The 19,801-nt window shown below is 55.9% G+C and overlaps 9 protein-coding genes across 9 annotated transcripts; 4 read left to right on the forward strand and 5 right to left on the reverse strand.

Annotated features, from left to right (window-relative positions):
• Positions 1-711: 711 nt before the first annotated feature.
• F5Z01DRAFT_669642 (uncharacterized protein) lies at positions 712-1,394 on the forward strand (the record flags this gene model as incomplete). Its single annotated transcript, XM_046264446.1, has 2 exons — positions 712-741; positions 798-1,394. The coding sequence occupies 2 exons, from the start codon at positions 712-714 to the stop codon at positions 1,392-1,394; spliced, it is 627 nt and encodes a 208-aa protein (XP_046122831.1).
• Positions 1,395-1,913: 519 nt separating this feature from the next.
• F5Z01DRAFT_632000 (uncharacterized protein) lies at positions 1,914-2,987 on the reverse strand (the record flags this gene model as incomplete). Its single annotated transcript, XM_046261829.1, has 1 exon — positions 1,914-2,987. The coding sequence occupies one exon, from the start codon at positions 2,985-2,987 to the stop codon at positions 1,914-1,916; it is 1,074 nt and encodes a 357-aa protein (XP_046122832.1).
• A 2,876-nt stretch (positions 2,988-5,863) lies between these two features.
• On the reverse strand, positions 5,864-6,900 carry F5Z01DRAFT_678839 (glycosyl hydrolase family 61-domain-containing protein; the record flags this gene model as incomplete). The annotated part of the gene is made up of 3 exons (XM_046265473.1): positions 5,864-5,991; positions 6,105-6,274; positions 6,338-6,900. The coding sequence occupies 3 exons, from the start codon at positions 6,898-6,900 to the stop codon at positions 5,864-5,866; spliced, it is 861 nt and encodes a 286-aa protein (XP_046122833.1).
• A 1,595-nt stretch (positions 6,901-8,495) lies between these two features.
• On the reverse strand, positions 8,496-9,542 carry F5Z01DRAFT_678840 (family 10 glycosyl hydrolase; the record flags this gene model as incomplete). The annotated part of the gene is made up of 2 exons (XM_046265474.1): positions 8,496-8,585; positions 8,637-9,542. The coding sequence occupies 2 exons, from the start codon at positions 9,540-9,542 to the stop codon at positions 8,496-8,498; spliced, it is 996 nt and encodes a 331-aa protein (XP_046122834.1).
• A 1,484-nt stretch (positions 9,543-11,026) lies between these two features.
• Positions 11,027-12,378, forward strand: F5Z01DRAFT_9042 (putative alpha-L-Arabinofuranosidase). The gene has a single exon (XM_046267204.1). It carries the CDS (start codon positions 11,212-11,214, stop codon positions 12,175-12,177), a length of 966 nt encoding a protein of 321 aa, XP_046122835.1. The 5' UTR covers positions 11,027-11,211; the 3' UTR covers positions 12,178-12,378.
• A 147-nt stretch (positions 12,379-12,525) lies between these two features.
• On the forward strand, positions 12,526-13,600 carry F5Z01DRAFT_9347 (uncharacterized protein). Its single transcript, XM_046267228.1, has 2 exons — positions 12,526-13,309; positions 13,363-13,600. The coding sequence occupies exons 1-2, from the start codon at positions 12,593-12,595 to the stop codon at positions 13,372-13,374; spliced, it is 729 nt and encodes a 242-aa protein (XP_046122836.1). The 5' UTR covers positions 12,526-12,592; the 3' UTR covers positions 13,375-13,600.
• Positions 13,574-15,227, reverse strand: F5Z01DRAFT_9371 (NAD-dependent epimerase/dehydratase family protein). Its single transcript, XM_046267229.1, has one exon. The coding sequence runs from the start codon at positions 14,829-14,831 to the stop codon at positions 13,827-13,829; it is 1,005 nt and encodes a 334-aa protein (XP_046122837.1). The 5' UTR covers positions 14,832-15,227; the 3' UTR covers positions 13,574-13,826.
• A 479-nt stretch (positions 15,228-15,706) lies between these two features.
• On the reverse strand, positions 15,707-16,723 carry F5Z01DRAFT_669649 (Endonuclease/exonuclease/phosphatase; the record flags this gene model as incomplete). Its single annotated transcript, XM_046264447.1, has 3 exons — positions 15,707-15,839; positions 15,906-16,184; positions 16,242-16,723. 3 exons carry the CDS (start codon positions 16,721-16,723, stop codon positions 15,707-15,709), a joined length of 894 nt encoding a protein of 297 aa, XP_046122838.1.
• A 1,128-nt stretch (positions 16,724-17,851) lies between these two features.
• F5Z01DRAFT_669650 (multiple inositol polyphosphate phosphatase) lies at positions 17,852-19,403 on the forward strand (the record flags this gene model as incomplete). The annotated part of the gene is made up of 4 exons (XM_046264448.1): positions 17,852-17,948; positions 18,002-18,135; positions 18,180-18,298; positions 18,374-19,403. The coding sequence occupies 4 exons, from the start codon at positions 17,852-17,854 to the stop codon at positions 19,401-19,403; spliced, it is 1,380 nt and encodes a 459-aa protein (XP_046122839.1).
• Positions 19,404-19,801: the final 398 nt, after the last annotated feature.

The following is a 19,801-nucleotide window of genomic DNA, read 5'->3' on the forward strand; positions in this document are numbered from 1 at the left end:
GTTCTGCACCTGCCAATCTGTGATTACTTACGGTACGGTTTGTGTAGTACTAATAGATGAGGCGAAGAGACCTCGACCGCTCTTAGTCCTTCACAGCCTGTCTTTCTTCTTTTCACCAAACATCCCTCCTACATTGTGCGACACTTTGTATCTCCAAAGCCACCTTCTTTACTCAACACCTCGTCGTGGCTAAATGTCATTTTCTTTGCCCACCTAGAAGTACACTGGATCTGACAGTCAGATTATGATAAGACTGCCTTCTACTTCACTACCTGGAAGAGCCACTGCACCGACAGTAAGTCAGGTCCTCCTCGGGCACGCATTGAGCGAGGCGTGAGAGGGAGTCACACTTGCGAGCGAACACTGGCCACGATCAACACCCCCCTAAGAAGCGACCCTCGCAAAATTTCGCCATCTCATCAACTACCAAGTTCTTTCACCATGTTTGGATGCGGCGAGTGTGATCGAATCTTTCCGGCTGGCGATTACGCACGGGATCAACATTGCATCGACACTGGCCATTGCCAGCCCGCCTACGAGTGCGGAGAATGCGGCCTAGAAGAAGATCACGAAGACTGTTGCGTGGCGCTCGCCATGGTAGATGACGGGCATACCTGCCGCCTTCTTAAATGCAGCCAACGCCATGCCACGACGAGGCTTCGGAACGACCACGAGGTGTTCGAGCACTGCTTCTGTGGCCCTTGCGGCAGAATGATGGACAATGTGAACAACGTGGAGAGCGTAAGCACCCGCGCCTGACAGCTTCGTCGTTGGCAGCCAGCACTGACGCAAACTAGCACCTGAACTCCCAGCAACACGTCGGCGACCGCAACTATTCTCTCGTCCGGCACAAGAAGAAACCAGCCACCGTCAGTGCAGTTGTGAGTCCGACTCCACCGCCAACACCACCGCATCACGTTCATGTGGCTACTTCACTCCCTGGGCAGCCTGTCCAGTGTCCATTTTGCCCCTACGGCCACGACCGCGTCAGCGCAGTGCTCATGCATCTCGAGCGAGGCAACTGCCCAGGTATTTACCCCAAACGCAGCGACATCTTCAACGCCGTGTGTCTGTGCGACGATATGGGCACCATCACAAACTTGAAGCTCCATCAGCCCACGCGCGAGAGCTCCTGGGACCCAAAGAAGAAACTTTTCAGCTGTGCCCTTTGCAATCGTGGTTTCCAGACTGTCGGCGGCCTGGCAGATCACATGAATAGCGAGTTTCACGAGTTTGAGTGGTATCACTGTCCGAATGCCGATGGCTGTGTCAGTGAGTTCGGCTTGCTGTCCGCGTTGATGGCACATCTGGAGGACCAAGCGTGTGGTTGGAAGTCTTTCAAAGAGCTGCAGGAACACGGCCATGTGGTTCTGGACCCTATGCGGCTGCGGTAATCGGAGAGAACGAGCAGGCGCAGGAGTATGACGAATGGGCAGAGGAGACTACTTGTTATACTTGTAGACCACGGATGAGCTATGCTCGGGTACTTTGTGTTGTTAGATGAATGCGAGCTACGTATCTGCAAAGGTCAAGGGGATATGTCACATAATACCGCACTGGCGCCGCAATGTTCACGAGTCACGACCAGGTCGAACAGCCCCATAGCCCCAGGTTGGGGAGATCCCCCACTCGCCGCCTCGAACCGAACTCGTATGATCGCCAGTCCCTTCCCCCACCCAAAGCCCACATGAATCGAGCCGCTGCCGAATCCCAGGTAAGTGGAACAACAGTCTCCGCTGATGACAATGCAAAGCCGCTCTACAAGTGTGAGGCTAGACGAACATGACTGCCTCGGCATCGTATAAGGGGGGTATATTTGCTTGTTTGCTACTCTCTACTAAATAGATGGCAACAAAATCTATCCAAAATGACAGAGACCGGTATATCCATGGTCGGGCGGGCCAATGCCGCACTCAAATGTACTCGTATGTGACCTCGGTGGTCACCGTCACCGTGATCTGTAGCTGGTCCTTGTCGAGATTGGCCAGGCCGAGCCAGTGGCCCCTCTCACCCTCCAACACCTCCGAATTCAAACGGCCACAGCACATAATGTACAGGGTCGGCTTGTCGTTCTTCTTGTACACCAAGTCCATCGCCGTTGGCGACACCAGATCGTCGCGGAGGAGGTGGACCGTGCTGCTGCCGGAGCCCGCTTCCCCGTCCGTGTCGATTCGCCAGAGATGACCCGCAGTGTAGCTGCATATGTATGCGGAGCTACCATCGGGCGTGATCACGAGGCCGTCCGCGTTCTCGAGATCCGCTGCCAATTCCACCACGTCGCCTGCAGGCTTGATATCCTTGCCGTCGTCCGTGCGTTCGATGGGGAAGCGATAGAGCTTGCCGGTGCCGGTGTTGGTGAACCAGCCGAATCGCTCGCTAAACCGTAACTTGTTAATGCCAAAGACGCTGGCCTCGCTAGGCGCGGCCAGTGACGGGTCCTCAAAGAGCACCGAGCATTTGGAACCTGCCAAGTCGACGCGCCATATGCGCCCGAGGATCGAGTCGACAATGGCGAGAATGCTATCTGACACGGGCACGATGCCCATGAGGAACCTAGCGTCGGGGATGTCCATGATCTTCGTGTACTCTGCCTTGTCGTCGCCCTCGTCCGGCTGCAAGGCCATGCGCCAAACCGCCCAGGAGTGGAACTGGCCCCGCGCAAGGTCGGCGAAGCCTGTGATCACCGCGTACTCCTCGCGCTTGGTGCCCTCGAGAGCGCAGAGGTTGAAACACCCGTTGGCGTCGGGGAAGCGCTTTAATAAGCGCGGTGTCACCGAGTCGTACTCATTCTCGGGGTGCGCAGCCGTGGCTATGTCGATGGAGAACAGATCGGGTTCTTCTAGGCGTGTGGTGAGGACGTTGCCATTGGGGCGTACCACCATACCCTCCGTCCACATGTCGGAGGGGAGCTGGTCGACTAGGACCGTGTCGTGGAGGTTAGGGTCATGCGCCTGGGCAGGGCTGCCCGTGCCATTGATGACGGCCATGGTTACGGGCAGATGGGCGTGCGTATCGTTGTGAGCGCGGTTGGCGATCTTGTCCCACGTCGACGGTGCGGGGAGGAGGTGGGAGGCAGGTTGTGTGACTTATGTTGTGTTGCTGCGTCTGATGAGAGCTTCCGCGATCAAGGTTTCGGTAGTTGAATCGATGACCGACGTAATGCGGGCGCGTGCTTGTGGTAGTGGTACAGGCTACAGCGGCTGCCCCCCAGTGGAGAAGACGTTTGCGTGGGCGCGGATCTCTGGGTGGAGGGAGATACGCGAGCGTACGGAGGTAGAGGTCGTCGAGGTTGGGAGGATCAAGTATCTACAGACCGAAGTCAAGGGGAAGATGAACGAGGGTGAGGAATGGAATGGAATGAACAGTGGGTGGTGGTTGAAAGAGAAAAGCAAGGGGCCGAAGGCTGAAGACTGGACTGGACATGGACTTGGCCTGAGGTGCGACCGGGGACTGGGGAGGAAGAAGTCAAGGGGACCTGGAAGCTGAGGGGCAGCGCCGCGCAGCCCCTGTGGGATCACTGCCAGTGGGATGGATGGATGCAGCGTCCAGTCTCCAGTCCTCCCTCACCACCATCCCTCATCGATGGACGGACCGTTGGTGATTGATCAGAATCTCGCGCACGGGAGCGATGCCCACCTTCGCTGAGCCGATTCCATGCAAGGCTGTCCCTGTCCATACCTCGAGTCCCTCCGACTCCATGTCCTCTGCATAATACCTCAACCACCGAGGAACGCTGATCATTGATTGATGAGTACTGCGTTGGTCTAGCATCTTAGACTTTGCATCGGCGTCCCCGCCAGCGAGTTGAATGCATTCCTGTGCCTCGTCGTGCTTCCTTCGCCTTGACTTCTCCGTCCAGTATCGCCAAACGCGTGCACTGTACATTGCCTGGCAGTTGCCAGTGTGTCTTCCGCCGCGGTCTCCAGTCTCTCGCACCGACAATTCTATTGGAAAGTTCAAGCCTGCAGCGGGCACCGGGTAGCACTTGTTCACGGCCCATCATGCAGGGACATGCATCAACCGTCGAGTTTTAGACGCCCCAATCCTCACGTACCCCAGCAGCCCCTCCTACTGCTCAAAGACCAAACATACACGTACGTAGGTAGTACGTTGCGTACTGGGCTGGATCGCTTTCATTGCGCAGACGCCAATACTATCCTGTCTCTCACGTTGCCATATCGTGCGTGTCTGCCCGCAGCAAAGCTGGGCGATCAATTCAAATGGATGGCGGATGCGGCAGCGGCACACGCAAGCCAAGCTCCAGTCGCGATACTAGCCGCTCAACGAGATGAGTCGAGCGGCCGCCAACCGCATGCCTTGATCTGCCTGTGGCTTGCATCTGGGAGCCTTTCTCCTTGGCAACGAACTGACAGACCGCGCGGCACGGTCACGCTGGAGGAATTCGTGATTCTGTCCTCTCTCGTTCACTTGTTCCTGGCGTTCAAGTTTGCTTGGGATCGCAGCCCGCACGGATGCACCAAGTCCACCAATTATATCGCGTCAGCTCGCGCTGTCAAAAGGAGTCAAGCCTGTTCACAGGTCAGGCAAGTGATCAAGCCGTTTCGCCGCCGCCGATTCGACGCAGATCTTCACCGTGAGCCGAGGACTGTCCGACTGATGGTGCGGATGGTGCCGACTGTTTCCCCCACCCACCCACTGGCACCACCCACCACGAACGGCGGGGATCAACGACGCTCACATCCGACACATGAGTTATAACCATCGATGCTCCGTGCCAATTTCCCGAGGCTCCAGGTGTGGTGAGATTGAAGCTGCCGAGGCGTCTTGTTCACCAGAGGCTCATACTGGGATTGAGTGGCAATGGCACAGTTGACCGCATCGCAGTTGTCTTCGGAAAGGAACAGGGAGGGCGAAAAAGCGAGGCTTATTCTGGGATCAGAGTTTGATCATGCATAATAAGATCTGCAGGCAGACGCGCTGATCAATGGGTCGCATCTCGCGATATCCGTGCGATTCGGACGAGGGGAGTTCCCTGCCCATCACTTGCTGACACGTCGATCAGCATCTGTCAATGGACATCATCCTCAACTGTCCTATGCTAGTCTAATTTAGACCAGCCTTGATCAGAACTTCGTCCAAATATATCTCAGCTCCAGCCCTTGTTCACCATCCACGTCGACGGCTGGACGCTGACAAGATTGGGCTTGTCCTGTGCTGCTCCTGCAACAGAGCCGCGTGGGCCATCATTGCAACTTGAAAGCAACACCACCATTCTCGGCCCTGCGCGATGAATTTGCTGAGCCTTGGTCTTTCATGTTTTTGATTTTTTCGATTTTTTCGGACTGCATAGTTCGAGGATGACCTACGCAGGGCATGGAGCGCAGCGTGCGTGGCTGACGAGTATGGTCGATGAAGCGAACTTCGGGCCTATCTGACGCCAGCTGTTGTTACACCTGCTTGGCAACGGTCCGTTTACAACTAGAAAGCAACTTCAAGTCTAATTCATCCCCAAATTAGCTCGCGAGGAGAGAGAGCAGCACAAGAAAAGAATGTGCCAAAACATGCGGTCTATGCAACTAATATGTATTTGGAACTGAACTGGTGCTATATACCAAGAAGAAAAAGAAGTTCTACATTGCTGAAGCCAAGGTGCGCCTGCCAACCAGGACACCTATGGACCAGCGCATGGGCGCAGCTCATGACCAATCTCCCTACACTGATCATGAACTTGCCAACGTCGAGATTGACAAGGCCAGATCAGCGACGGTGGTGGCGGCGGCCGTGTCGGAACGCGCGGCTGGGCTTCTTCATCTTGCGACGGCGGGTGCAAAAGTCGGGCTTGTCGACCACGGCTCCGTCGTCTGTGTTGCCCTCGCCATTTCCGTTGCCCTGCTCGGGACTGTTACCTTGCTCGTTGTCGGGCTCTGCGGTAGGAGCTGCGGTAGGAGCCGTGGTAGGTTCTGTGGTAGACACTGCGGTGGGCTCTTCGACTGGCTCTTCGACAGGTGTCGTAGGAAGGGTTTGAGAAGGCTCTGCGGTAGACACTGCGGTAGACACTGCAGTGGGCTCTTCGACTGGCACCTCAACAGTTGTTGTAGGAAGGGCTTCAGAAGGCTCGCTGGCGTCAGAGTCGGAGCCGGCACCGCTGTCGCCCTCGGTCCAGACACCGGGACCCGGTAGAGGGTACTCCCGGTAGCCGCTCCAGAGGCTGAAGTTGAAAGACTCATCATCCTGCTTGTAGCCCCCAGGGAATTGGATCGTGGGGCCAGGGACACCATCCCCGCCACCCGTCACCGAAACTTGCGCGCAGCTGCTACTTGTCACTTCTCTTGTCCAACAGCAACGAACTGGCCTCCCAGAGCCGGGGCATGCTCACGCATAGTAGAACTCGGCCTCGCCAACGTGCGCACCGTGGAGACCAATGTGCTCGGCGCGGATCAGGTACTCGCCATCGGGCAGGTCCGAGGGAATGGTGAACTCGATACGGTCCTTGTCCCACGTGCACCAGGCGTCCTTGGTGAAGTCGGCGTCCGGGTTGCAGACGCCCTCCTGGAAGATCATGAACCAGTCACCGTCACCCTCGTACTCCTGGGCCGTGGAGGGGGCCTTGGACATGTAGACCTGGGCGGGGCCCGGGTGCTGCATCGTGGCCTGGACACCCAGCTTCATGGCGAGCGTGGAGCCCGCCTGGACGGTGGCCGTCTCGGTCTGCCCGGCGGACTCAAAGGCCCCCTTGTTGCAGCGAAAGTCGGTCATGTCGGGCGTCATGTCGTCGCGCGTGTTGATCCATTTGGTGGGGTTGTACTTTTCCGGACGGGTGTTGGAGCGGATGTACTGGTTGGGAGAGGTTTCCTGGCCGTCGATGACCAGGACGTCGAAGAAGTAGTGAGCGGACACATAGGGCACGAGGGCCGCGAGAGCAACGAGCGAGAACTGCATGGTGAGGGTTCGGGAGAGACAAAGTGCTGGACCGTTGGAAAGCTAAGAGCAAGTAGATCTGCTGTAGAAAAGAATGTAAGGCCCAGCCTTTGCGTTGTAAACGAATGTTGTAAGTGAAGGACAGAGCACAATGGTGGTTGCTGCTTGATAGAACCTGGCTGCCCTCGCTCTCTTATATTTGACTCTACTCTGGCGTCGAGAGCTTGCAGCGATTAACATGGTGCCGGAAGGTTGAGAACACCCTGGCAGGGATTGGAGTCCGGACAGGGTTATTGAGTGAACAGAATGATTGTTTCATCGCCGGCCAGGTTGATGAGAGGTGTCCAGCCGTCATCATCAACGCTCCAAACATCGCCAGAAACCGTAAGTACGTGAAGCTGACCCCTTGCCCCCAAGACAAGCCCAAGCAAAGGCATGTCCGTCTTTTAGCGTCTTGCGTCTCAAGTTAATAAGCCAGTTTAGACTTGTTGGTCGTTGGGATCCATCGTGTACAGGGTCACGCAATCTGGTGCTTTGCTAAAGTTTTTGAGTTTGTGCCTTATACGTCAGTCGAAACGCGTCATGTTTCAGCGCTTTCTGGGCGGAAAATAAAGTGCTGACTGCCGTCGACTGAGTTGGCCGGGACAGCTGAGGTCCAGTCCCAGAGTCTAGACCCTCACAAACTATCGATCGGAAATTTAAGGGCCTTGGAGGACTTGTGGGGGGGCATGTTACGAATTAACCTCCGACACGGCATACGCTAGCAGCCAGGGGTATCAGGCGAACTGTGAGAATACGCACAAATGCATTGTTTGGAAACTTGGGCAGCCAGTGATATCGATTTGGTCAATCCATGGTCAGCATTACAAATTCTTGGGAGATCTGGGTAAGCGCAGAACAGACATCCTAATGAGATTTCATTTGTGTGGACGTTTTGGAAGTCCTCGATTTCTTCCGCGAAACACGCAATAATGCGGCAGGATCACCACCCAGTCAAGAACTCAGCAGTGTTACGCCGGGGAGAAATGGTGTATTGTCTACCGGTCTGCGAGATTTTGTGCGTACTAATAGTTCTCAATAAACACAACGAGAATGGAATTAATGACCATATATAGGGTAGGCATCTGCGCAGTATCGACTAAGACCGTTTGACTGAAGCACGAGGTTGGACGACAATAGGTCTTATTGCCTCGTATCTTAGTAAGAGTGTAATTTTTCAAATGCTTGGTTTCCTATGGTCCTTCTACTGTGTCTGAGTGTGGTTTTGTATGCGTGAACGCAGGGCTGAATAGGACACATTTGGACAAACCAGCAGACAAGGCTGGTTACTGCGCAGAAGCTGATGGGATTATTTGGAAGAGAAGTTAGGAACTTGCTACTCTTATGCGAGGCTACTACGGGAAAAGGCAGCTAAAGTCACATATTATCACAAATGCACATCACACATGAAGCGCCACAAGAATCTCAAGAAGGTGTTTTCATAGTTCGTCACACTGGTCATAACTGAACGAGCTAGGCTCAACCCTGGAGCACCAATATTTGTACAGATCATGAAGTGAAAGGCGGAAAGCTTTGCATCGAGCATGCCTCTCCACCATGAGAAGCGCAAAATGCATTTAAAGAATGTTGATGATAGCATCGTAAGCAGCCTTGGCGTTGTAGCTGCTGTCGAACAGGAGAGGGTTATCTCCCTGGCGCCAGGAGTCCTATAGTGTGTTAGCAAGATTCAAAATTCATATCAAAGACAAGAAACTCACAGCGTCGCTCACGCCCCATACAGTGATGGACCTGCACTTGTCGACGTTCAGGCAAGCCTGGACCACAGCCGTGTAGTCATCCGAGGGAGCCTGGGCAATGTCGAGCTCCGTGATGGCAACCTCGTCCACGGGCGCCGACGCCAGCTGCTCGAGGGCACCCTGCACAGCCGAGCCCATACCACCCGAGATGTGTGTCTGGGAGCCAATGCCGTCAATGGGCACACCGGCGTTGACGAGCTGCTCCACCATGGATACCATGCCGTTGACCTTGCCGTAGCCGGCACTGTCAAGGTTGTAGTCGTTGATGTACAACTTGGCGGCCGGGTCCGCCTCACGGGCCGCCTCAAAGGCAATGCGGACGAACTCGTAGTCCTGGCCTAGGAGACGGGAGAAGACAGAGTCGCGCAGGGAGCCGTCCTCGTTGAGGATCTCGTTGACGACGTCCCAGTGGGCCACCTTGCCGGCGTAACGGCCAGCGACGGTGGCGATGTGGTCGCGCATGACCTGGCGCAGCGTGTCGGCGTCCTGGATGCCCTCGACCCAGGAGGGCAGCTGGCTGTGCCAGATGAGAGTGTGTCCGCGGATTTTCTTGCCATTCTCCGTGGCCCAGTCGGCGAGGAAGTCGGCGGGCGCCCAGTTGTACTGGCCCTGGGAGCTCTCGAGGCTTCCCCACTTCCACGAGTTCTCGGCCGTGACCTGGCCAAAGTCGGCTTGAATGATGGCAGCGTTCTTCCCACTCTGGAGGAGGCCCTGGTCTGTCGCCACGCCAAAGAAATCTTTGCCTGCAGCCACAAACGCGTCGTGGATGCTGGCGGCAGCCTGCCGGGTGGCCTTGGCGCCTTGGCTGGCCGGCAGCGCAGTCGTCAAGGCGGCGGGCAAAGCGAGGAGAACGGCAGAGGTCTTCATGATGACAATTGATGGATGGGTATATAGACGCTAAAGAGGGCAAGACAGGTAGACGGGCTGAAGCGAGAAGAACTGGTGTACTCTAGAAGCTCGGAATTCTACAGCACCAGAGTAACTGGTGCTTTTATACTCAGAAACAAGCATAGATCGTTTCCCATCGACTCTACGTAATAGCATCATCTCTCCTCCTGTTCCATGAATTCGACTGTTTCATGCCATCTGTGTCAACTCGATTCCATACCCCGTCGTGAAGTAAAGATCGCCCCATGCTCGCGGATACTTCCACTTGCACAGGCGTGCGTTGTCGATCCAAACACGACAAGTTTATGTCGATTCTTTTTCTCCGACGTATCCAGCTGATTGGCGCGCCTAGTCCCCGATGCCTGTACAATGCGTGCAAATGCCGGTTAATATGGCTCAATCGGTGCGTCCTAGACAAGGGGCTGATACACGTTGCGCATGGGATGGCACAGCGGCCGAGGCACGGCGTCGCAGGAGGAGGTGGAAGAGCGGGTAAAATCCACGCAATCTGGGGTCATACTCGTCGTTGTTTCCGCATGATTATGCCGCAAACAACTCGGAGCTTGACCCTCCACTTATGCACCAACTCGGAGACAGAGTGCCGTTGTCTAGATGAAGCAATCAAGCCAGACCCCATGACCCGTCGTCGTGTCACTGCACGTCAATGCCGACGAACAATGCACCCCGGTAAATATCCTGCTCGACATTTGCCGGAGCAGTCGGACTGCCGGCAGACTACGGTCTGGGGTAGATGAACGATTTGGTGTTTCTTAAATTCTTAGCAAGAAACCCCTGAATGGTGCGACGAGCGGAACTTTGCCGAAGGCGGAATCTCCACCATTTGAGCCCATTTGAATCTGGTTCATGTTTCCACGATAGCATTTTATCAAGTCGGCTGGCCCCTGGTTCTCGCATTTCATTTCATGCTTGAAAGTTGAAACGTGGTGCCGGTGGCCGCACAACCACCTGTTCTACAAACACGTAGATGTTTCATGAGACCGAAAATGATAGTATCATCGAGCAATTGCCTGATGCTCCCGTCAACATTACAGTCTCGTGCGTGAATCGGCTTGTCTTCGTTGGAGCGCGTATACTGTCGATGCCTCGCTGGCTGCACTTCCATATGGATAAATCCAAAATCTTTCCCCATCATCAATACCAAGGGAAGCAGACAAAGAATCAGAAATTAGAATGCTTGATCACAGGGGACGAGCCCTATATAAAGCACCATTCTAACTGGCGCGCTTGGTCGTCGTGTGGGGTAGAGAGACACCGGTAGTTGGATTTGTCCACTGGCACGTCAGCACAGAAAGTTTACTGGAATAGGAACGGAGGAACAGAGAATACTCGCTTCTTTTGGCATCGTGCTTCTCTTCGCACGTACATAGAGCATTTCCACAAACCAGGCGATTCGTGGCGCTCTGGTCTAAGCTTCCGCTCTCCGCGTAGTTCCCCCGCATACCGTCATGGCCGAGCATCTTTGCATGGCTGGCCACGACGTTTCGAAACAGCGTGGGGCTTGCTGGGCCTCGGAAGTATAAGACTCGACCATCCCCAGGACCTCATCCTGGTGTTCTCAGTCCATCGACCCAGACGGCCTTCCCACCCTGATCGACAATCCCACTCTTCAACCCAAGCCTCCGTCACAATGAAGTTCAGCGTCTTGAACACCCTCGCGCTCCTGGCACCGGCCACCTCGGTTCTCGCCCAGTGCTCGCTGCCCTCGTCCTTCCGCTGGACATCGACCGGCGCTCTCGCTCAGCCCCAGAATGGCTGGGCTGCCCTCAAGGATTTCACGGTTGCGCCCTACAATGGCCAGCAGCTCGTGTACGCCACGACCGCCAGCTACAGCGGCCAGTGGGGTTCCATGGCCTTCAGCCCCGTCAGCGACATCTCCCAGCTGGGCTCGGCGTCCCAGACCGCCATGTCCCAGGGCACCGTCGCGCCTACCCTCTTCTTCTTCCGCCCCAAGAACATCTGGGTCCTGGCGTATCAGTGGGGGCCGACCGCGTTCTCCTACAAGACGTCGAGCAACCCTACCAACCCCAACGGATGGTCAGGCGCGCAGCCTCTCTTCTCTGGGAGCATCACAGGCTCAGGCACTGGTCCGATAGACCAAACATTGATTGGTGACGCCAACAATATGTACCTCTTCTTCGCCGGCGACAATGGCAAGATCTACAGGGCCAGCATGCCCATCGGCAACTTTCCCGGTAACTTTGGCAGCTCCTCGACCGTCGTCCTGAGCGACTCGACCAACAACCTGTTCGAGGCCGTGCAGGTCTACTCCCTCGAGGGCTCGGGCGGCTACCTCATGATCGTCGAGGCCATCGGCTCGCAAGGCCGTTACTTCCGCTCCTTCACCGCCAGCAGCCTGGGGGGCCAGTGGACGCCCCTCGCCGCCACCGAGCAGAACCCCTTCGCCGGCAAGGCCAACACGGGCGTCACCTGGACCAACGACATCAGCCACGGCGAGCTGATCCGCACCTCGGCCGACGAGACGTTCCCCGTGAACCCCTGCAAGCTGCAGTTCTTGTACCAGGGTCGCGCCCCCAACTCGGGCGGCGAGTATGTCCTTCTGCCTTACCGCCCTGGTCTCCTCACCCAGGCTTAGATGAGAGGAACGGTGTGGTGTGGCTGGTGCGTCCAGGTCGGGTGGTCGTGGAGGGTGATTAGGTAGCGATTACCCAGGCTTAGATGGGAGAAACAGTGTGGCTGGTGAGTCCAGGTCTAGTGGTCTTGGAGGGTGATTAGGTAGCGATTGACTTATCTATGAGATTATGCGAATTGAACGAGGAATATGAAAAAGTGTCTGAATCCCAATGTGAAGATGAAGTCCAAAAACGGTGCCTGGATGATGCGATGCGACCACGTGACCGCGCGACACGCGACACCTCCGGCGCGCACGTTGATCCGGCCCCGCGTTGCGCATGAGTGACCTTGAAATTATTCAGGGGGCGCTGGCTGGAATCCTGGATCTCCGTCTTGATTGAATGATTCCATCGAAGACGTCTCGGTGGACGTGAGCAATGAGTAACCTCGTAGGGATGCGTCGCGTGTCCCGCACATTCATTATTTTCATAGTCGTCACCCTCTCGCTCTTCATCTACATCTCTCTCCCCCGGTCCCAGCTTGATGTGGCGATCCCCACAGCTCAGGGTCCCCAGTCACATGCGCAGGCTGCCGAGCAGGATGGCGAGCAGTCCAACGTCGTGAAGCCACAGGTCGAGAAGACGGGCCCCGAGCTGCGCGTTCCGGAAGCCGAGGACGCATCTGGTGATGCGACCACGGCGGAGGACTCTGTCACCGAGGAGAAGGAGGCCAAGGTCGGCGCCGAATTGACGCAGGAGCAATACGTCAAGGCGCACGACCCGGAGCACTTCAAGGAAATTGACCATATCGAGGACCACCTGGAGGATGGCGACGCCGGGGACGGGCTCCACGAGGACCTCGCGGAGAACTCGGGCAAGACCACCACCCAGAGCCAGTCGGATCAGGGCATCAAGGCCGACTATGTCGCGGAGCACGATGAGGAGGAAGAGGAGCACTCCGATGCCTCTGTCGCGGCACCAATTGAGGGTGCGGGTGAGGAGCATGATCCCGCTTTGGTTGAGGACTATCTGAAGCAGCACGACGGCGAGGAACGGGTGGATGAGTCCCTGGAGGTTCTTGCCGAGGACGCCACGGAGTCGAAGGCCGACGACTCGTCTGAGGAGACTGTGGAGGGATCTACCGTCGATAAGCGGGTGAGTGGATGAGTGCGTGTTGTCCAGCTGGTACTTATGCTGACACCTGACAGGCATCCAATTAAGGGACGATCTTGCTGAGCATTATAAAGACGCACTGCTCGAGAGTGCCGGGCGCTAGCGTTTGCGTCTAGTGAGGCTCGGGCTGTCGCTGCCACAGACGTTTGCAATGATTTTGCAGCAACTAAATCCCGACCAGACTGTCTTGTCTGAACGACAGATCACCCCCCAAAATTTCCCAATCGAGGGAGAGGCGATAGGTCCACGTCGACCCGTCTGACAATCGCGACCTGCCTCTTGAAGGGGCAAGATCGAAGAGAATCCTGTAAATCTACTGGATGAGCCCTTTGAGGCGACATCCTTGACTTGTATGTGATGGCGAGCGCGCAATGATTTTTCATGGATGTTATGCATGGGTCTATCTACACATTGACGGCAAGGGGACATGGATATACAAGCAGGACGACAAGTGGCGGAAGAGAAAGAAAAAAACATTAATGCATTGATCTTTACAGTGTTACGCTCGCTGATCCAGAAACCACTCTACAAACTTGGGGATCCCTTGTCTGATGTTCGTCGTGGGCTTGTACCCCAACAGCCGACTCGCCTTGGACACGTTGGCATATGTCACAGCCATATCGCCAGCTTGTGCGCCGCGACGATCAATCTTGGCCGTACGCCCTATGCTCTGCTCGAGCAAAGCGATCAACTGACCCAGCTCAATCGTCTGCGACTCGCCGAGGTTGAACACCTCATAGAGCGAGCCTCGGTAGTCCAAAGCCGCCCGAACGCCCTGGATGATGTCGTCGACATAGGTATAGTCCCTCCGCGTGCTGCCATCCCCAAAGACGGGAATGGGTTTTCCCTCGGCAATCAGCCGCGCAAACTTGTGAATCGCCAGGTCGGGGCGCTGCCGGGGGCCGTACACGGTGAAGAAACGGAGGCACACGCAGCGAATCTGGTACAGATGCGCGTACGTGTGGCAGAGCAGCTCGGCGGCCGTCTTGGACGCAGCGTAGGGGGAGATTGGCTGCGACGTCTTGCACTCCTCGGAGAAGGGGACCTTGGCGTTAAGACCGTACACGCTGGAGGACGACCCGAAGACGAAGGTGCCCACGCCAAATTCTCTCGCGCATTCCAGGAGGTTCAACGTTCCCGTGGTGTTTGTGTCGACGTAGTCGCCTGGACGCTCTAGCGAGGGACGCACACCAGCTTTTGACGCGAGATGGACAATGGTATCGAACTTGTTCTCCTCAAAGACCGATCGCAGGTTTTCCTTGTGCCGTATGTCGACCTCGTACAATGTGAAGTTTGGATTGCCATGGTGCGCCGCGAGGTTGGCCCGTTTGATGGCGGGGGAGTAGAAGTCCTCAAAGTTGTCGAGGACCGTGACGTGCCAGCACCCTTCCTCCAACAGGGCGTCAACGAGATTTGACCCAATGAAGCCAGCGCCGCCGGTGACCAGTATCTCACCTCCTGCGCGGTGTCGCGTGATCGGGTTGGTCCTGGTAATGACAGTCATGTCGACTTGGTGCTGGCTCGGGCGCGGGAAGATGGTAGATTGTCACGAGGAACTCGCAACTTATAGCAAGCAATCGTCACACAAGTACGCGTATTGGAAAAGAACGAGATAAGAAGACATGGTGCTCACTGCGCGAAAGAAGTCGCCCATCGTTAGCCAGAACGCCACACGCAACATGTGGAAATAACACCAAGACCTGCTATCACCTGGGTCGTCCCCTTTTCGCGTGGCCTTGCCGCATTCGATAGGAGGATTAGGGGTCCATTGGACAATATTGTCAGTCTAGCACCGCCAAAATCGATGGTGCGCCCTTAGCGCGAGTGACGACCTGCAGGTACGACAGGTCTAGGCTTGGGGTTGGGCTTCCGCTGACGCTTGGCTGGGCTTGGGCCCTTGAAGTCGGAGAGAAATCTTGTGCCAAGTGGATAAGACGGCTCAACGGAAGTCTGGGGACGGGCTGATGTCGCCGCTGTATAGGGCTGGATCAGCGAGTCTATAATGAGGCAGTCGGAAAAGGAGCAAGAGGGATGCTGCACTCATCGTGACATGGACTCGAGCCAACTCGAACTTTGAAGATGCCTTCTCGCTGCTTACCCTGCAGTCTCTCACTCTCCAGTCGTCGACGAGTCAGCCCAGTCCATCAATCGATGCTCCGAGCGTTTGCCAACCTGAATTTTCTTGCAGCCAGCAGAATATTTCGATTCTCGCAGGTCACAGGTCTTCACGAATCATGATCTTTTGAGCTGGATGAGGTGACATTGTCACTGTATGAAGGGAAATCAACGGATCCAAATTATGTCACTTCAATTACAGGAACTCTTGTTCGAGACAAACCGCAACTTGACATTAAGAACCTTGATTGGCCCTTCATCCATTCAGGAAGTCCAAGAGAACTCAACCAGGATAGGGTTGTGGTCCGACAAGACATTGCCATCTGGCTGAACAAAGGAGCTCGACTGGTAGCTCCATTGCGTCGCCTCAAGCGTGACAAGGTCGCCTGGGCGGTAACTGAAAAATCCGTCAGCAATATTCTCCAATAGACATTTTTTCGAGTCAGCATTCAAGCAAACTTACAAGATCTTGTCAACAACCTCACAGCTGTTGGAAGCAGCCGGCACCGCACAGGCATCTGCAGGTGCACCAGCCGTCGGATAGCTCCCACCCTTGATGAGCTCGACCCAGGAGTCTGCGAACCCGGCATCCGTCAAAAGGTCGACGCTGCGCGCGGCATTCGTCCAGCGATCGTTGGTGTCTCCGCCGATGATGACGGGACGACCGCCCGAGTTGGCATCGATGTAGCTCAGGATCTGCTGGATGCCAGCGCGACGGGCGTTAGAATCACCCGTGTCGCTTCTGTGAACAAGTCAGTACGGCGTTTCGCGAATCGGCAGGAGGAGCAGCAGCACGAACCCAGCATCGGCATGGAGGTTGTACAGGTCGACCTCGACGCCAGGAGCGATCTCTATGCGCATGTACGAGAAGCCCTTGGGAGTGAGGCAGTCCCCCGAGTTGAGATTGCACTTGTTCCACTTGACCTGTTGGAAGTTGTCCCAGTCAAAGTTGGCCACCGTGTTCAGGCCGCTGCCAAAGGGGACACCCCCCGTGGTGGGCGTGCGGAAGGGATGGTTGTCCGTGGCGTAGATGTACGCATGGTAGTTGAAGTCCTCCTGCATGTGCACAATGTCATAGGCACCCTTGGCGAGCTGGGCACCGATCAGGTTGGAGTTGGTGCCCTTGTCGCCCGGCACACCGTTGTCGTTGAAGATGGGGGGCAGTCCAGCGACATTGTAGGTCAAAAAGTTGAATGTGCCGGAGGACTGGGCGGACGAGGCCTGGATGAAGAGAGGGAGCAGGACGGCTGCCGAGGGCAGAGATACAGAGAGGGCGACCATGGTTCAATTCTTGACTTGGGCAATCTGTCTGACCTCACTCACGATACGAGGACTGACGACAACGACGATGGACATCTTTTATACGCGACTGAGGTGAGGTCGTGACCTGCCTACGCAATGGCGAGCCTATAGTACTGTAATATGACGGCTTTCATGTCCATATCCGGCAGTTGTCGAGGTACATCGTGCGTTGAGTGTCTTGCCCGCAGCACTGCCGCATGAATCGCTGTGATGAACCGGGCTTGCATGCTCGATTGCATCTTCGGGATAGGTCTGCTGCTCTCGAGTGAGGGAGGGCGGCCTGCGAGGGCAATTCGTCAAGTATGTGGCGGGACAGTCGTGAGGGGTAAGGTCAGTTCAGCTGTTCATTTATCCATGTTCAAAGCGTGATCGCTGTATGATTGTGCCGAGGTTCCTGACATATGGCACATTGACATACGTACCCCTGCCTCCGCCGCTGTGGTAGCATCCTTGGCCGGCCCCCATGCCGGCTTTTTGGTGTTTTGACCGCCCAACCAAGTTGAGCACATGAACCCGTGGGAATCATCCCCGTCTTCCTCGGGGGAAGCCCATATCAGATAAACATATACGGGCTCAATCTCCGATGCCGTCCCCAAACATCCTTGCGCATTGACCACTGGTAAGGCGCCTCCAGAAAACGTGCGTCATGCGACGGAAAACATCACGAAATAGTCCATGCTTTTGCATAGTAGTTTTCCTGTCTAGAGGTTGAATAGTGTCGCTACACATGGCAAGGTGCGGCTTTTACATGTCTGGAAGGAAGAACTCTTTACCATCGGTTAAATAGAAGAGGCGGTACGTACGGAATCCACGGATGTACGTATCGCGGTATCACAACCGGGGGACCTGGTCAATCATACTCGACGTGAGCATTCTCAGCATAGGCGTTTCGATAGACCATCACCCACGTGGCTCAGGTTGCATTCGAATCAACATGTACGAAGTACGCGCAGGCCCCTGCCACGAGTGATATTTCATGATGCCAAGAGTGATACGGCGAATGCAGACTCGACCAGGGTCAAATGTGCCAGCATATAACAAAGACGTTGGCCGTCAATTGCATCTTGCTGGCACAAGCACGCAGATTATCAGGATACAGTCGTCATCATGAAGTCCGTCACAGCTTTGACAACACTGGTGGGCGTTGCCGCGGCCGAGTTCAACCCTCTGAACCACCTTGGTGCCAACAGCCCCTGGTTTGCCGGTAAGTGACTGCAAGACCAACTTTTAGACATGACCCAGAGCTGAGAAGAAAAGGCCCCAACGTCTTTGGTATCTCCAATGAGGTTCCAGAGGGCTGCAAGGTCGACCAGGCTGTGTACATCTCGCGCCATGGCAGCCGTTACCCCGACCCTGGCGCCTACAATGGCTGGGTTGAATTGCACAAGAAGGTGAGCTTTCCGACGATCATGCAAAGCAGTGCTGACCAAAGTAGTTTCAAGAACACGAGTTCACAGCTTCGGGGTCGCTCGAATTCCTGCCGAGCTGGGAGCCAGTCCTTGATGACCCGGCACAACAGCTAGCCCAGGTGTCCCCAGGAGGCTATGATGAGCTGTAAGTCGCATGAAACATGGATCCTTTTTGTTGCGCATATGCGCAACACTTTTGACCCGCATGTTGACAGATCAGGTACCACTTTGGCGTTGAGCTGAGGACGCGCTACCCAGGCTGGTACAAGTACGGCTCACCCTTCCATGTCTGGGCCAACGACTACCAGAGGACCGTCGACTCAGCCAGACTCTTTGCCCGTGGCTATGGAGGTCCCAACGCAACCACACTGGGCACTGTCAAGCCGATCGCGGCCAAGGACCCGTCCGCCGTGGGCAACTCCCTGGCGACCTCTGATTCTTGCCCCACGTACAACGACCGCTCTGGCGCCGGGTACACCGACGTCTGGGACAAGATCTACTTGCCTCCTATCGCGGAGCGCCTCAACAAGCTGATTGATGGCGACCTGGCTCTCACTGCGGACGATGTGAGCAACTTCCCCTACCTCTGCGGTTTCGAGTCGCAGATCACCCGCCAGACCAGCCCCTTCTGTGGTGTATTCACCGAGGAGGAGACTCTGCAGTACGAATACCGCCAGGATCTCCGCTACTATTATGGCACCGGCCCTGGGAGCTACCACAACTCATCCGTGATGCTGCCTGTGATTCAAGGTGTCATTGACATTCTCCAATCTGGTCCCGAGACACCTCTCCAAGGCGCCGACAATGGCGAAGACGTCGTGGGCCAGCTGACCGTCGCCTTCACCCACGACAACCAGATCAATCAACTGGCGTCGAACCTGGGTATCTTTGACCACCAGGCCCCTCTTCCTGCCGACTCGATGGACGAGGACCGCATCTACGTGTCGAGCCGCAACAACCCCATGCGCGGCACCGTGGCGTTTGAGCGCCTCAATTGCGACGGCACGCTGTACCTGCGCCTGCTGCTCAACGACGCCGTGTACCCAGTCGCTGGCTGCGCGTGTGGTCCTGGGCGCTCGTGCCCGCTGGACAAGTACAATGACAAGGTGCTGGCGGCTAAATGGGAGGAGGCCGGTTCGTTTGAGGACTTTTGCGATCTCCCAGACGGGGCGGCGACGACGTCCAAGACGGGTGGTGTGACGTTCTTCACTGACATGACTCTGGGTGCTATTCGAGATGTTGAGCCTTGATTGGGGGAGGGCGGTAAGCGGAAGTAAGTTGAGTGGGTTTGGGAAGAGAAGAAAGCATCATCGACGCACGCGAATCAGACGACCTGTTCAAGACACGGGTGCTCCCTGTGACCGGATGCAGTTAGCTATCACTCGGATAAGGCCTCTATCAGGATTCACTCTGTTTCTTTGGACCTTATTATATTCTCTCAACGTTTGATTGGTAAAATGGCGCCAGGGAGCGGATCCCTCGATGGCTTCATCTCTAATTCAGGGTCCCGCCTCTAGAACGGGGTCTAATTCAGGGTCCAGATCTCTAGCCTCAGGGCCTGGAACGCCTCAAATTCACTGTGCCTGGCTAAGTTATTTCCTGACCGCCGCCTGTAGTTGCCGTGGCATTTCCTTTGCATTTTCTGTCT

Source organism: Emericellopsis atlantica, assembly GCF_019669845.1.
Source record: "Emericellopsis atlantica unplaced genomic scaffold F5Z01scaffold_1, whole genome shotgun sequence".
NCBI lineage: Eukaryota > Fungi > Ascomycota > Sordariomycetes > Hypocreales > Bionectriaceae > Emericellopsis > Emericellopsis atlantica.